General features: G+C 38.9%; 1 protein-coding gene across 5 annotated transcripts; it reads left to right on the forward strand.

The window, feature by feature from the left end:
* The first annotated feature begins 1,688 nt into the window (after positions 1–1,688).
* LOC117794284 (alpha-actinin, sarcomeric) lies at positions 1,689–17,116 on the forward strand. 5 transcript variants are annotated; one of them, XM_034634882.1, is made up of 10 exons: positions 1,689–1,813; positions 3,717–3,882; positions 8,912–9,328; positions 9,399–9,552; positions 9,803–9,954; positions 12,370–12,462; positions 13,134–13,484; positions 13,558–13,736; positions 14,656–15,790; positions 15,870–17,116. In XM_034634882.1, the coding sequence occupies exons 2-10, from the start codon at positions 3,769–3,771 to the stop codon at positions 16,026–16,028; spliced, it is 2,754 nt and encodes a 917-aa protein (XP_034490773.1). In that variant the 5' UTR covers positions 1,689–1,813; positions 3,717–3,768; the 3' UTR covers positions 16,029–17,116. The 5 variants fall into 5 exon arrangements, with proteins under 5 accessions (XP_034490773.1, XP_034490774.1, XP_034490775.1 ...); XM_034634883.1 differs by having other exon boundaries at positions 1,698–1,813; positions 3,720–3,882; XM_034634884.1 differs by lacking the exon at positions 1,689–1,813 and having other exon boundaries at positions 9,803–9,888.
* Positions 17,117–17,193: the final 77 nt, after the last annotated feature.

Raw genomic sequence — 17,193 nt, forward strand, 5'->3', positions numbered from 1 at the left:
ACAAGAATTGCCGCTGACGACGCACATTATGGGCCAAAAATAAATGATTTTTTGTTGGCACTGGCGATCGGGAGCATTGCGACCACGTAATACCCTGCCCCTGGTGCCTCTTCTTCTTTTTCTTCTGGCCTTAGCATTTCTTATCTGGAGGTTGAATGTAACGCTTTTTTTTTTTTTTTTTGGAGAGCTTTTCCTTTGCTTGAACTCTTGGTTCATCATTTAAAGAGTGAATTCACTCTTTCTTAGAACAAAAGCTCGCAAATCCTTAGGCAAATGTGTATGTGTATATGTATGTGCATATGAATGTGTGTGTTTAAAGCATTTGAATCTTGATTTGTATTTAGAATTGCGTTAGCGCTATAAAATATTTAATCAATTTCATAAATAACCTGGCTATATACATTTACATATATTTTTGTACATACATATATTTATGTTCACATATGTATGTATACAGTTAATCAAGATATGACTTTGACAAAATAAAAATTCATATTTTTGATTTATTATTTTCAAAAAATTTGTAGGTCCAATGTTGCTCGTTCTTTATTTTTTAACTTTTTTAAAGAACTATAGGAAATAATAATAATATACAAAATATTAAAAAAAAAAAAAAACTTTGAAAATTATTGTTTATTCACAAATAAAATATGTGAATTTTATATTTTGTCAATACAATTACTTGACTTACTGTATGTACGTATAAACACGTACATATGTATTATATATATAGTAATATGCGGCATTCAGAGTAGTTTTGCACGGAAAAACCAAGTGGCATGCCAATAAAAATCATGTGCTTCCCACCCCCGCCACCTTAGTATGTGTGTGTGTGTGTGTGTGTATTGGAAAAGAGTTTTCGAAGCGAAATTAACAATTTGCTATTTTTGTAGCTATGCGGGGGCGTATGATGCGACAGTCCGACCCCGAAATCACAGACTGACGGACGGACGGACGGAGAAACGGACATACCCGTACTGACAGATACGCATTGACCATCAGCCATCAGCAGCAAACAACAAGTTGTTGTTCCACACACACACACATATGCACGCATGCACGCACGCATACACACAAAGACAGGGTTGTTCATTCAGCTGCAGATGCAGATGCTGATTCGGCTTTTATTGTGTGCGTTCCGTTTCTTCTTTTTTCTTTTCTTCTTCTTTCCTTTTTTTTGTTGCTGTTGCATTTCCAAGAGCTAACGGCTTTTTGCTAACAGCTTCTACCTGTTGTTGTACTCTTTGCATTCGTACATATCGATAATTATCGGGTCTTACTACTGAGAGTCTCATCGCATGCCAGACACACACACACACACACACACACATAAACATGCACTCACACACAGCATCACTGAGACACAACAACAACAACAATAAAGCACTGTTTTTGGCCGAATTCATACTTTCTTCTTTGCTTTGCGTTTGCCATTGTTGTTGTTGTTGCTTTTCGTTGTTGCCTTTGCCTTGCTGACTGCTGCCACCCACTCCCACTGTATGCATGTGTATCTGTGCAGTTGTGTGTGTGTGTGTGTGGGTGTGCGCTCGATCGTGAGATCTTCGTGTTTATACGACGGCGACGAGAGGCGATCGTTGTTGTCGTCTTCGTCGTCGTCGTCGTTGTCGTCGTGCATTTGTTGTTGTTGTTGCTGTAGCTGCGACGGCTGCTGCACAGTTTTCTTCGACTGTTGCTGCTGCTGCTGCCACTTCTGGGTCGACGCACACGTACGATATTCAGTTTTTGCTGGCGCGACATCAGTTTTGAGTTGGCTATCAACGCGAGCGGGTCTTTCTCTTTGCAAGCGACAAACGTAGATATTTCCTCCAATTGTATTCACATATTGTTTTGTTGTTTTTGTTGTTGTTGTTGGTTCAATATTACCCTTTTTTTTTTACAATTTTTTTTATATTTTGGTATACAAACTCAAAAAAAAAAACTATAATTTTTTTTGTTGGTTGAGACTCGTTAAAAAATACATAAATACTTACCTAAATATATAAACACATAAACATATAAATGTATATATATTCATATAATATATCAATACATACATTGCTATGAAATGAAGCTTTTTCAACGTACGAATTTCGAATGTGATGTGTGTGTGTGTGAGAGAAAGAGAGATGGGTATATATATGTACATATTGATATATATATATCAGAACACATATAAAAATATATATGTATTTATATATAGATATATATTTATATGTAGATATATATTCTAAAATGTCAAAAAAAAAAATAGAGTAAAAAAGTTGTTTCTATATCTGTGTTAAATACTTTAAAACGGAACGAACCCAATTATATAGCATATATACCCCATATATACATATAACATTCACATTCGTACTCGAATCTGAATCCCAATCTGAATCAAAGTCTAAAAACTTACTCAACATATATACATACATATACACAAGTTATGTGTCTGCCTCCGTGTGTGTGTGTGTGTGTGTGTGTGTGTGTACCATTGAACAAGCGAGCATTTTCAAAATTATTTCAAATATGTACTACATCCACAATCCAACCTACCACCCGAAAGCCCCGTTAACACGTCCCGGCCCATTCGGAACAACGGCACATGCGTTGACGTTGACGCCGAAAATAAAATTTTCAAAACATACTATTTTTAAAACGATACCAATACGAAACGGATTGAAATGAAACGATATGAAACGTAATGAAATGAAACGAGCGAACAAGAAAAAGCAAATGTGAACAAAATAATTAAGTAGCAAATTATCGTGTTATACAACGTTTTTCTTCTTTTTTTTTTTGCGTTTATAGCAAACGTCTTGCCGTCCCACCGATCACACGGTAACCCCTCACTTTTTTTTTACTTTTGCGGTATTTCTTTTATATTTATTTACCTATATATAAATACATATCTATACATTTTGTACACAAATTATTTATCGAGATCGAAAATGCACATTCATCGCATTTACAAGCTGTAACTTTACTAAAACGAAAGAAATAATAAACCGCTTACGAAATTGCAAATTGTTAAAAAACACAATACGAACCAACAGGCACACACCAATATACCACCACCCACCTATGGTGCAAATTTAGACCCTTTGAGTCAGTCTATGGTACGAGTATGCTTTTCGTTTATTCTGCTTCTGTTTTTCGTTTTCAATTACGTTTACGTTTTCGTTTCCGTTTATCAATCTTCCATTAGTATCTCTATCTAAATATCTGGCTCTTCTTCTCTCTTCCTGTCTCTCTTTCTTTCTCTTTCTCTTGCATATTACAGATTAAATTTTAAGGATCATTTGCGAACGAACTTCCCCTACATACGTAGTATGTGCTTTTCTTTATTGTTTTTGTTGTTTTCAAGCCAAAAACGAATCAAAAGAACAACAATTTAGTATTTCTTAACCCAATTTTTATTCCCGCCCAACTTGAACTAAAACTTCGAACACGATCACGACTCTAATTCAAAAATTTAAGCAAACAAACCACAACGATCGATTTTAGAAATCGAAAACCAAATTGATGAGAATAATCAGATTAAGCAGTTAGCAGAAATATTGAATCAGATTTCGAAACTCACACACATACACACATAAAATAAAATAAAAAAAAAACTGCCAACCAGCAATTGCAACTGTTGAAACCAAAACAAAAACAAAATATATCAAGAAAACAAAAAAAATAGTTATAAATTAAACAAAGTAATAAAGAAAAGTGCAACCCATCGACAGCAGCGACAGCAACTGCACCACCAGCAACTGCACCTAACCAAACAGCCACAAAATGATGATGGAGAACGGTATCTCCATGGAGTACGGAGATGGCTACATGGAGCAGGAGGAGGAATGGGAGCGCGAGGGATTGCTCGACCCGGCGTGGGAGAAGCAACAGAAGAAGGTAAGTGTTCCTACGCACTCTTTCATTTATTTCATTACAATTGATATTTATTATCGATGTTATCAATCTGTCGGATTATCCAAATCGGACTATCGATTATTATCTATAGTCAGATCGGTCGAGCTAAAGAAGAATCTCCACGCGTATTAAATACACAAGATAAAAGATTTATATTTTTGTATCTCTAGTTTATAGATATAGCTGACATATATGTATAGATTATATACACATATGAACACATATAAATATATATATATACATATAAATATATATACATTTTATATATATATTTGTTTCTTCGATTATGTTTCAATATTTGTGCGAGGCAGCCGAAAGCTCAGCGCGCACTTTAAAAATAGATTCGTTTCATGGTTTTTTTTTTTTTTTGTTAAATGTTTGAAATATGTTGAACAAAAATAAGTGATTTTGCTGTTGCTGTTGTTGTTGTTCGTGATGATGATGATGATGACGATGGCGGTGGTTGGTGGTTGGTGGTGCTGCCTGACATTGCTGACACTGCCTTGGCATCAAGAATCCGTATCGTTCGACACAATCATTTATCACTGGAAACCTCAATTTCTGTCGCACACTACATATATTTGTTTTTAATATCTGTTCGTTTTTGTCAGAATAGTTTTGTCAAGTACATGACAAGAGAAGTTAAGGCCATGTCTATCGATAGAGAACCCACCCACAACCCCACCCAACCTCTACTGAAGGTTCTCTACACAATGTTCCATTCAATTATGTTGCTCCCGCTTTCCCCCTCTGACTAAATACTCTCCTCTCTCTCTATCTCTCTCTCTATCTCTCTCTCTCTCTCTCACCTGCTTGCTTTGCTGTTTGTTCTGTTTTCAGCGGAAGCGGCAGCCGTTAACTTACAACAGCAACAATAACAATAACAAGCTGCCACTGTATAAATAGTTGTTCAATTGATAGATTGTTAGATACATATATGACTCAATAGAAACTATTTTATCTGCCAGACAGCTTCCCAGCTGCAAATGGGAAAACTGAAGGCTACAACTCTGTTTTTATTCCCGTTGTGTTTTTGATAAGCATTTCAATCAGTGGGTCACCCCTTCCTCCCCCTCCTCCTACCCCACCCTTTTACTCACCCCTTTTAACTCTGTTTTTTTAATCAGCTCACAATGTGAAACAAGTTTCAGTTGCCAAATTGGCAAATGTTTTTTTTGCTTCTTTATTTTTTCGGGTTTTTTATTGCTTTTTTTTTTGTTTTTCATTCTTTTGGCGCAAATGAAGCGCATCAAATGATTCAACGTTGTTTATTAGCCAGCAATTCTTCTGCTTCTTCGTACAGTTTGTAACAATAACAAGAAGAAGATTGACAGATGTATTTCAATATGCATAATTCTAAAAATTGCTTTACAAAAAAAAAAAACAGAAAATTTAGTGCAAGGTTGTGGTTTTGACACGCCGCCTAATAGTGGACATACATATGGACACAGTGGGATGGAGGGAATCGGAAGCGGCAGCAATTTACAATTATAAATAGCCAGCAATATAACGAAGCAGTGCAACACACACACACACACACACATCAATACATGCACCTGCAATGCCACAATTTGCTCCTGGCCAAAAACCAAAAAAAAAGAGGAGATTGTTGTTGTTGCTGATTTGAAACAATTTGATTTTTGAGCTTGACACACACAAACAATTAGTCAAGAAAGTGTTTTGACAACACAAAAATTAATATATTTGTTTTTTCATTTTTAAAAATAGTTTAATTCACTGCAACTTATTTCTTTTTCTGAACCATATTCATACATAACTAAAACAATAACTAAAAAAGAAGTAAAATAAAAATCTAAATTTTTTGCAAGAGTATGTGTAAATTTTTGATTTAGTCAAAATACTTTCTTGACTAACTGTATACATATAGACTGGCACATATATATGTACATATCTCATATACTTGATCTATATATAAATTTCGTAATCGTAAATTACCGCACAAGAGAATTTCGTCTCGTCATTATAAAAGACGCAGCAGTTGAAATAATGAAAGCAACAAATTGTTGTTATTGTTGTTGTTATTGTTATTATTAATGTTAATGTTGTTGGTGTTGCTGTTTTGTGTGTTTACGTTGGCCAAAATGGAAGGCTGATGACTGTGTGAACAACACTGTGAGGTGAGGTGAGGTGAGGTGGAATGTGATGGAAAGTAAGGGGTCGTGGTGGGTGGTGAGTAGTGAGGGGCAGCTGCTGTGTGTGCAGGTGTAGATGTAGGCGTAGGCCGTTTTTGTTGTTGATGAATCTTTTGCTCACACTCTCACTCTCACTCTCTCTCTCTCTGTCTGTCTGTCTGTCTGTCTCTGCCTGTGTGTGTTTGTGTGATTCAACTGTCTATGCGTCATCCACTTTGCAGCGTATGTACAGAGGTCGGTGTGTGCGTATGTATCTCAGGTGTTAGACATTTGCCAGCTGGCAGGATTGCAATAGACAATGACTTAACGAAACATTTAGCAGTCAACTCGAAAAGCAAATCATATGCAATATGCGCTATGCGATTGTTTCAACAAGTGTCACACATTTGTGATATTGATCGGTATTATCGATTTGCCAAAGCATCCTCTCTCTCTCTCTCTCTCTCTTTCGCCACTCTTTTGCTCTTCACCCCATTACGCCGACTGTCTGTCTGTCTGTCTGTTTTATCTGTCTGTCCGCTTTGGTTGTGTGCGAATGAGTCCATGCTATGATGCCGCTCAAATTACATTCAGCTAAAAATGGTGTGTGCGAGAGCGAGTGCGCATCGCTTAGAGCTTTTTCAAAAGCTCCCAACGTCGTCGGCGTTTTATTTGATTTTGGTGTGTTTTCTTTTGTTTTTGTCTTTTGCTTTTGGCGCGTGCGCATTGCGTTGAGTGGCAAATGCTCGATTCGATTGCTCAATCGCAGCGGCAAAGAGATCATCATGCTCAAGAACAGGCAACGGGCCACAGGCCACATGCAACAGGCTGTAGAACGGACTAACCAAACCAGTGCCTGATAACGGTAATCATGCACAGCTCGACTTGGACTACTAAATAATAATGAGAAGAAGAAGAAGAGGAAAAACAAACGGGTTGACGACGGAATGCGGCAGGCACTTAGGCCAAGTTAGCTGAATACACACACACACGCATACATATTTATGTATTGTATGTATGTATACATACTTGGCTAACTAGCGGTAAGCGTTGCCAACGACTCGTTTGGCAACGCACTGACACTGCAGCTTACTACATCCCCTTTCCCCCACTTCCCCCTTTTACAGCATACATATGTGTACATACATACATATATTGCTCTCTTTCTACTGCGCTGCTGGCCTAGTTGAACGTGTTATTGTTTGTGTGTTTGTGTTTATTGGCTTGTGTGGGTAATGTATTGCAGAGGTAATCTGTCCCCAGCGCCCGTTTTGATCGTCCCACAGACACAGACGATCACGCACAAACACATTCACACTCACAGACAGACTAACACCGATTTGCATTAACAGTTGCATTTCTTGTTCTTTAGCTGTTTTCTGTTTTCCGTTTTCCATTTGCTCTTCTAAGCTCGCCTTACTGTTAGCAGCCACATAGCGACAAAGCGACAGAGCAACAGTGCGACAGCTACCACAACGACAGACGGCAGACAGCATCCAATCTTAACTTGGTTTGATAGCTACCAACTTCTTCGGTGAGACTCTGTGTCCCATTGTCTCACGCACGCATATAACTGTAAGCAGCTAAGTGGCCAATAAAGCAGCCGGCTTGCTCCCATTATTTTTCTTCTAATATCATTTTCCCAGCTCAGCAAGTGAAAGATGCGACGCGGCAACGCGATCATCCATCCCTGTGACGATTTTCGTAGCGGTAGCCTTTTGTTATGCATATCGATATATCTATCTAATAATATGTATGTACATACATATATCGATGATGCATTCTATCAATGAGCGCTTCTCTTTCACTGCTCATTCAGACATTAATCGAATTCTCTTTTGATGCTAATTTAAATGACACACACACACACACTCGTACTAGACTATTTCCAGCTGCATTTTGTGGGCGTGTGGGCGTGCCATTTTGTGTGTGTGTGTGTGTGTGCCCAACAAACACAATGAATATTGTACTCGTATTAAAGCTGTAAATTTACAAGCACCAAAAACGCAGACAGCGGCGACGACGGCAACTCCAAAATAATGAAGTGTGTGCAAAAAAAAACTGGTTTATATACATACATATGTATGAACATATTTACACTAACATACACATTGTCTTTTCTTGTTTTCTCTTTGTTCTTGCTGTCTGTCCCCATTCGGTGAAAAATAACTGCAACTGTCAGCCGCAGTCTCTGTCGCCGTCACCGCCGCCGTTGCTTTCGCAGTCACAGCTGCAGCCTTGCCAGACCGGCCCAAGTCATAACCAAAAAGAGCTTGGACTAAGCTTTCCACTGTGGGGGATTCTTTCTAACCGTCGAAAAATTTGAGCTGTCTAAAATGTTTTTCCTTTCTCTCTCTCTCTCTTTTGGCAAACTTTCGTTATTTTTTCAAAATTTAACAAATTGTTACACGAAAATCCTTTTGTGCTGGATTTGTTCTTTTTAAGTTACACTTTTGATAAATAGAATATTTTAGAAATATCTCAAATCTCCTTTAATATAAAGAAAGAACAGAAAAAATATTCTTGCTGAACATTTTGTAAGTAATTTATAGAAATTGGATTCAGCAGGTAATTTCCATAAGTAATCGTAAGCTCGCTTTTGAGGGATCAGTAATTAATTAATTACTAATTAGTCGATATCTGTTTTATACAAATCAGCTTGCTACAAATTTATATTTCAGGTATCACACAATGTATGATTAATATTTTGTGATACCCATATCAAAATTCTGATGTTGAAAAATTTCGTGATGAATGCAGAAAGTGAAGTGCTAATCAGTTATAAACATAGGTGATAGACAGTAATTTATTGATAATAATTGTTATCGAACTTGTAATTTGTACATTTTCCGCAATTCCTATTTCCCATTTTTGAATAGACATTTACCGCGTGGTGTAACAGTCATTTGCGTAAAGCCGGTACCGGCATCGACAACATCGAGGAGGACTTCCGCAATGGCCTCAAGTTGATGCTGCTGTTGGAGGTGATCTCTGGGGAGACGCTGCCCAAGCCCGATCGCGGCAAGATGCGTTTCCACAAAATCGCCAACGTGAACAAGGCGCTGGACTTTATTGCATCGAAAGGTGTGCATCTGGTGTCGATTGGCGCCGAGGAGATCGTCGATGGCAATCTCAAAATGACGCTGGGCATGATCTGGACCATCATCTTGCGTTTCGCCATCCAGGACATCTCTGTCGAGGAGATGACTGCCAAGGAGGGTCTGCTGTTGTGGTGCCAGCGCAAGACGGCGCCCTACAAGAACGTCAACGTACAGAACTTCCATCTGTCCTTCAAGGCAAGTGAAGAATTCCAATAAATTGGAACTAACTAACCATTTAATGCATTTTGTGATCGATCTCTTGTAGGACGGTCTGGCCTTCTGTGCGCTCATCCATCGTCATCGCCCAGATCTGATCGACTATGCCAAGCTATCCAAAGACAATCCGTTGGAGAATCTAAACACTGCCTTCGATGTTGCTGAGAAATATCTTGATATTCCAAGGATGTTGGATCCAGATGGTATGTATTTTAGCTACTAGTATTTCGCCATCTATTGAATAAGCTTAGATAGCTGATATACATACTTAGAGAATTATTAATGAGCTATTAAATTAGATTAGGGTTATATAGTTCTATTAATGATTATGGTTTAATTCTCTCTTGCAAATTATAAATATTGTGCACCATCAACGACCACGATCACAACATCGATACCGATATCGATGATCAACTATCAATTATCGATAACGATAACGATAACGCACAACAGATTTAATCAACACTCCAAAACCGGATGAACGTGCCATCATGACGTACGTCTCCTGCTACTATCACGCCTTCCAGGGAGCCCAACAGGTTGGAAATGTGACGCATGTACCCGAACCCACAAGACAATACACCTACGTCCCGAATAATTACAATGTGACTAAACTTCACAACGATACACTTAAATATGATATATATTCCATTTCTCGTTCTATATATATTGCAGTTTGTTTTTTGGAAAATGTGCAAAAAACGCAAAAACCCCAAAAAAAAAAAAAAAAAAAGCCTCCAAAAATTGCGCTTCTTCTTTATACATATGCATATATATTGTTATTCGCATTATTGCTGTGCATTCGCAAAATTCCAGCTGCAGCTAATACAAATATCTGTATACAAACATATATATATACATATACACATTTATAATGAGTATGTACATATGTATTTATTATACAGTTTGCTACTAATGCGATTGACTAACACATTCCCATACTAATACGAGAGATTGCGCATGGCGCATTGGTATTGGTGAGCTTTCAAAGCTTACACAGCGCCCCTACAGCACGGACTTGTGTGTGCTCCGTCTGTGTAAAAAGCTCCCTTGATTTTCATTCTCTATTACTTCCTCTCTCTCTCACACACACACACATACAAACACTCTCTGTCATTCGCCGACTCCTTAATACCATCGATCGTGTCATCCGCCGAATCTCGCTGCATGTTGCACTTAATCCAAATCCAAACCCAAATCTGAATGCAAACTCGCATCTAATTGCATTTGACCTTAAAACCAAGTGTTATCTTAACCGTTACTCTGTTATGTTATGTTCTACCCATGTATTTTTATAGATACACATGTATCTATATGTATTTATGTATGTATGTAGCACAACGAACTCAAACCATGCTTAAAAAAAAGAAAAGAGTTTTGAAAAAGAAGTTTTGAAGCGTATTTTGAGTTCGTTCAAGTGCACTAATCTCTAGGCATGCCTTAAGTTATGATTATTAAGCTACTAACTCTCTCAATATGAGACATAATCTATAGAATACAGTTATGACAGATATATAAATACTATGTTTGTACAGTGTCACGAATTATTCTTAAAATTCTAAAAAAGTTTCTTCAGTTTTCAAGTTTATGCTGTGAAATTAAGAAATATTCATGCAGATATGCATTAAGTTGTCAAATTTTAAGTAAATCAAGTAATGAAATTGTGAAGTTCATGGCATAAACGTAGTTACTGACAATGCCACAGAGAAATTACTGCACAAAAACATAGACAGACAGACGTATCTGGATATAGAGAACATCCGATATACATATGAACACTTCCACATATTAATTTGCTCTAATCTGAATAGTAAGCAGAAGATAACATAGACTGTAACATTTGAATTCTTTCAATAAACTCTACTTCTATTCAAATAATTGAAATAAAAAATTTTAAACAAAAAATGACAACTTTTATGTAGTAAACAAACTGAAAACTGTAAAAAAAAAAGACATTTAATTGACTATATCCAGAGACAACTGTATATTCATATATATTTTGTATATTGAGTGTTTTTGCCATTGTTGAAATGCCTGAGTGAAGACTAACCGATAAATAATTCAATTTTGTATGTTTTGTTGCTTTTTTCTCTCTCTCTTTCTTTCTCTCTCGCTCTCGCTCGCTCGCTCGCTCCACTTCTCGCCAATGTGCTCATCATCAACAACAACAACAACAACAATACTCTGCTGCAACAACAATAACTGCTACTACTACTACTACTACAATTCCCAACAAAATGATAACGACAATGTTACAACAACAACAACAACACCAATACCGTCACGATCACCAACACAACCACCAATACCACCAACACCACCACAACCACCGATCATACAGATTTGCAGAATACTGCATTGCCCGATGAAAGAGCGGTCATGACCTATGTATCATCGTATTATCACTGTTTTAGTGGCGCCCAAAAGGTCTGTTATACACACACCCTCCATATCATATACCCCCCTTCCACCACCCCCTCTCTTTGCCATCTCATCTACCAGTTTGGGTACTATTTGTTGCAAGCAGACTTCGTTTGGGGTTTTCTTTTTAAGATCTCCCTTTTTCTAGAGTTAGTTCATCGATTGTTTTGCTCACATTCTCATATCAAGACATTTTGTCCGAACACACACACACACACACACACATACGCATGCAGACTCACACACACACACACACACACTAAAATTCCGTTACACTGTCGACTGTGCGAAAAGGATTCGCGTTATGGCAAGTGAGAGTGCCGATCCTTGAGTTCCGGGTCGATCCTTGAGAGCTTGGAACACTGCTTGCGCCTGCTTGAATAATGGGCTTTTTCTTTCAACTAACGCGCCTTGTCTTGCCGTTCCAATTGGATTCTTGCTTTGTTTTGTGCAGTTAATTGTTTTGCTGTTCGTTCGTTCGTCTTGTTTGTGCTTTCCAAATCTGAGTTGATTTCTCGTGAATCTATCCACACTCAGAGTAGTTGGCTGGGCGTATCAAAAGTGTTTTCTAACGACATTTTCAACTTCACAATCGGCAGGCGGAAACGGCGGCAAACCGTATTTGCAAGGTGCTCAAGGTTAACCAGGAGAATGAGCGTCTTATGGAGGAGTACGAGCGTCTGGCCAGCGATGTAAGTATACTACAATATATAAGCACTCCATCTAGTGATCAATCGTTATAAATTATCAATAGTTGTAACGTTCACTCGTTCTAGTGATCAACTGTTCTATCGATCAATCGTTTGAATTATAATTGAACACTCTTTTTACCGATTACTCATTCTGACGATCAAGTACTTTAACGATTACTCGTTCTGACGATCACTCGCTATAAATGATCTATCGTTTCAATGATTCCTCGAAATTAATGATCACTCGTTCTAACGAGCAATTGTTTCAATGATTACTCGTTCTAGCCATTAATCTTCCAAAAGATCACTCGTTGTAAATGATTATGCGATCTAGCGATTAATCGTTCAAATGATCACTAGTAATGATCACTCGTTAATAATCACTCGTTCTAACGAGCAATTGTTTTAATGATTACTCGTTTTAGCCATCAATCTTCGAAAAGATCACTCGTTAATGATCACTCGTTCTAACGATTACTTGTTCTAACGATCAATCGGCAAATGATCACTCGTGTCATAGGATCACTCGATCAAACAATTAATAGTTGAAATGATCACACGAAATTACGATAAATGATCACTCTCTGTAACTGATAACTCGTTACGCGATCACTCGTTATCAATGTTGACTCAGCCTAATGATTACTTTTGCTCTTAACTCGCCGGTTTAGCTGCTGGAATGGATTCGTCGCACGATGCCGTGGCTCAACTCCCGTCAGGCGGATAACTCGTTGGCCGGAGTACAGAAGAAGCTCGAGGAGTACCGCACGTACCGTCGCAAGCACAAGCCACCACGTGTTGAGCAGAAAGCAAAACTCGAAACAAACTTTAACACGCTGCAGACGAAACTGCGTCTGTCCAACCGTCCAGCCTACTTGCCCACCGAGGGCAAGACAGTGTCTGACATCTCAAATTCATGGAAGGGCCTGGAGCTCGCCGAGAAGGCGTTTGAGGAATGGCTACTGGCTGAGACCATGCGCCTGGAGCGTCTCGAACATTTGGCCCAGAAGTTCAAGCATAAGGTAGGACACCCCCAAACGTTCAATCGCTCAATCTGATCTAAACCGATCTCAATAATGATTCATTAAAATGTAGGCCGATGCCCATGAAGATTGGACACGTGGCAAGGAGGAGATGCTACAGTCCCAGGACTTCCGTCAATGCAAGCTGAACGAGCTAAAGGCCCTCAAGAAGAAACACGAAGCCTTTGAGTCTGATCTGGCTGCCCACCAAGATCGCGTCGAACAAATTGCCGCCATTGCCCAGGAGCTGAAGTGAGTTGAGCTCTCACCTCTGGCATTCCCATTTCCTAAACCTCCTTCCCCAGTGAATCTCTATCAATTGTATATCCAATTATAATTATTTTTTTAATGCTTGCCTCGACGCTCGATCTGCTGGGCAACAACGCAAAGTGTGAGGTTAGGTTATGTGTACGATCATATAGCTTTCATCAGATCATAGATCATCGATCATAGATCACAGATTATAGATCATAGATTTGGCAGGTGTACTATACACTTTATTTTAATCTTGCAATAATCATCATTATGTCAGAGATATGCTCATATTTGGTTGTACGATCATATGGCTTTCATCAGATCATAAAATATCATCTAGATCATGCAATGATCATCATTATGTCAGGGATATGATCATATATGTTTGTATGATCATATAGTTTTCATCAGATCATAGATCATCGATCATAGATCACAGATTATAGATCATAGATATGGCAGGTGTATTTTACACTTTATTTTAATCTGGCAATGATCGTCATATGGCTTTCATCAGATCATAAAATATTATCTAGATCATGCAATGATCATCATTATGTCAGAGATATGATTTAATATGATCGTATGATCATATAGCTTTCATCAGATCATAGATCATGGATCATAGATCACAGATTATAGATCATCGATTTGGCAGGTGTATTAATACACTATTCAATATCATTTTAATCTTGCAATGATCATCATTATGTCAGAGATATGATCATAAATGATCGTAAGATCATATAGATTTCATCAGATCACAGATCATCAATTTTCCAGTTGTATCAACACTTTATTAAATATCATTTCAATCCTGCAATGATCTTCATTGATACACAGTTTCAGTTGTAAGAAGAAACGTCTGTAATTATCACTTAACATCCGGTTTCTCCTTCTGTCTTTGATCTTGAAGCACTCTGGAGTACCACGACTGTGTGTCGGTGAATGCGCGTTGCCAGCGCATTTGCGACCAGTGGGATCGCTTGGGTGCACTCACTCAGCGCCGTCGCACTGCATTGGATGAGGCGGAGCGCATTCTGGAGAAGATCGACATCTTGCATTTGGAGTTTGCGAAGCGTGCGGCGCCATTCAATAACTGGTTGGACGGCACACGCGAGGATTTGGTGGATATGTTCATAGTGCACACCATGGAGGAGATTCAGGGCCTGATCCAGGCGCACGATCAGTTCAAGGCGACACTCGGCGAGGCCGACAAAGAGTTCAATCTGATTGTGAACCTGGTCCGTGAGGTTGAGTCGATTGTCAAGCAGCACCAGATACCCGGTGGCCTGGAGAATCCCTATACCACTCTGACCGCCCACGACATGACACGCAAGTGGACCGATGTCCGCCAATTGGTGCCACAGCGTGACCAGACGCTGGCCAACGAGCTGCGCAAGCAGCAGAACAACGAGATGCTCCGTCGCCAGTTTGCCGAGAAGGCCAATGTGGTCGGTCCTTGGATCGAGCGTCAGATGGATGCCGTCACAGCGATAGGCATGGGAATGCAGGGCTCGCTGGAGGATCAGCTGCATCGCCTCAAGGAGTACGAGCAGGCGGTGTACGCATACAAGCCAAACATTGAGGAGCTGGAGAAGATCCACCAGGCCGTGCAGGAGTCGATGATCTTTGAGAACCGCTACACGAACTACACGATGGAGACGCTGCGCGTCGGCTGGGAGCAACTGCTCACCTCGATCAATCGAAACATCAACGAGGTGGAGAACCAGATACTGACACGCGACTCCAAGGGCATCAGTCAGGAGCAGCTGAACGAGTTCCGTTCCAGTTTCAATCACTTTGACAAGAATCGCACCGGCCGTCTGTCGCCCGAGGAGTTCAAATCTTGCCTCGTCTCGCTGGGCTACTCGATCGGCAAGGATCGCCAGGGTGACATGGACTTCCAGCGCATTCTCGCTGTTGTCGATCCCAACAACACCGGCTACGTCCACTTTGATGCTTTCCTTGACTTCATGACCCGCGAGAGCACCGACACCGACACTGCCGAACAAGTCATTGATTCATTCAGAATCCTGGCAGCCGACAAGGTGAGAGAGATCTAACAACTGATCCAATCAAAAAGCTAATAATAATAATGATAAAAACATCTGTTTATCCCACCTATAGCCATATATATTGCCCGATGAGCTGCGCCGCGAATTGCCTCCAGATCAGGCCGAATACTGCATCCAGCGTATGCCACCATACAAAGGACCCAATGGCGTACCCGGCGCCCTGGACTACATGTCGTTCAGCACAGCTCTCTATGGCGAGACCGATTTGTAAACCCGATAACCCCCCCCACCCCACCCACTCAAAGGTCTCCTATGTGCCGTATACAAGAGCGGCCCGTAGCCCAGCCAGAGATCATATAATAATTGATAAATTTTAATAATAATAATATTAATAAACATAGATTTATTATTATACTACACTCGTAAAGGTAACTTCAAAACAAAACAAAACAAAACAAAACAAAACAAAAAACAAAAATGAACATATTATAATTTTTCGCAAATTATATATATTGTATATCTCGATGTATGCTATAAGGACGTACATCTTCAAGCCGATTGTAAAACAGGAAAACAACAAATGCATATCGAATATCCAAAAACGTCTATAAAACATTATTTTTTGAAATTTATGTTAATAAAACAAACAAAAAACAAACAAAATTCTATGCAACTAAAAACATAAACACAAGATCGATCCATACATATTTAATATGATCCAAGAAAAACGAGAGCAAGAGGCAAACATACAACATAGATAAGAACTAGAGGCACAACCAAACAGATCGAGAGAGAAAGAGATATTTAGAGATGTAGAGGAGATAGACGTAGACACACACACATACACAGAACAGACGAGTGCAAACAAACTAATATCTTAGAGATTTTAGAAAAGAATCAACGTTCTAATCACCTTGAAACATATTTATCAAATTTCCCCAGAGATAAAAAGTGGCCAAAAGGGAGAGGGAGAGAGAGAGAGAGAGAGAGAGAAAGGGAGAATAGGCAGAGCTGGAATAATACTTTTAAACAACAACAACAATAAAGAAGAGATTAAAGGAATGATATAAAAACAGCCAATAAACTAAACTATTTATATATGTAGCTATTTATTCATCGAAATGAAAAAAAGTAAAGAAAAACTACTCGTATATTATTCATACTTATTTTAATTTATAGAATTTCACATTTCAGCACTCGATACTAAAACATTACAAACTTAACATTAACATTAACAAATGATTTATCTCGATACATACCCACACTACACACACACATGCATACATATACGAGAAAGTGAAATAAAACGATTGTTTGGTGATATTGTGTTTTAATATACATCGCCAATTTCACTTGGAATCATGTCTTTACATTTTCTCGCAGGTTGGGAGAGGCAAGTCCTCCAAAGCTCTGGTTTCTTTTTTTTGCAGTGAACT

This window comes from Drosophila innubila, chromosome X (assembly GCF_004354385.1).
Source record: "Drosophila innubila isolate TH190305 chromosome X, UK_Dinn_1.0, whole genome shotgun sequence".
Lineage (NCBI taxonomy): Eukaryota > Metazoa > Arthropoda > Insecta > Diptera > Drosophilidae > Drosophila > Drosophila innubila.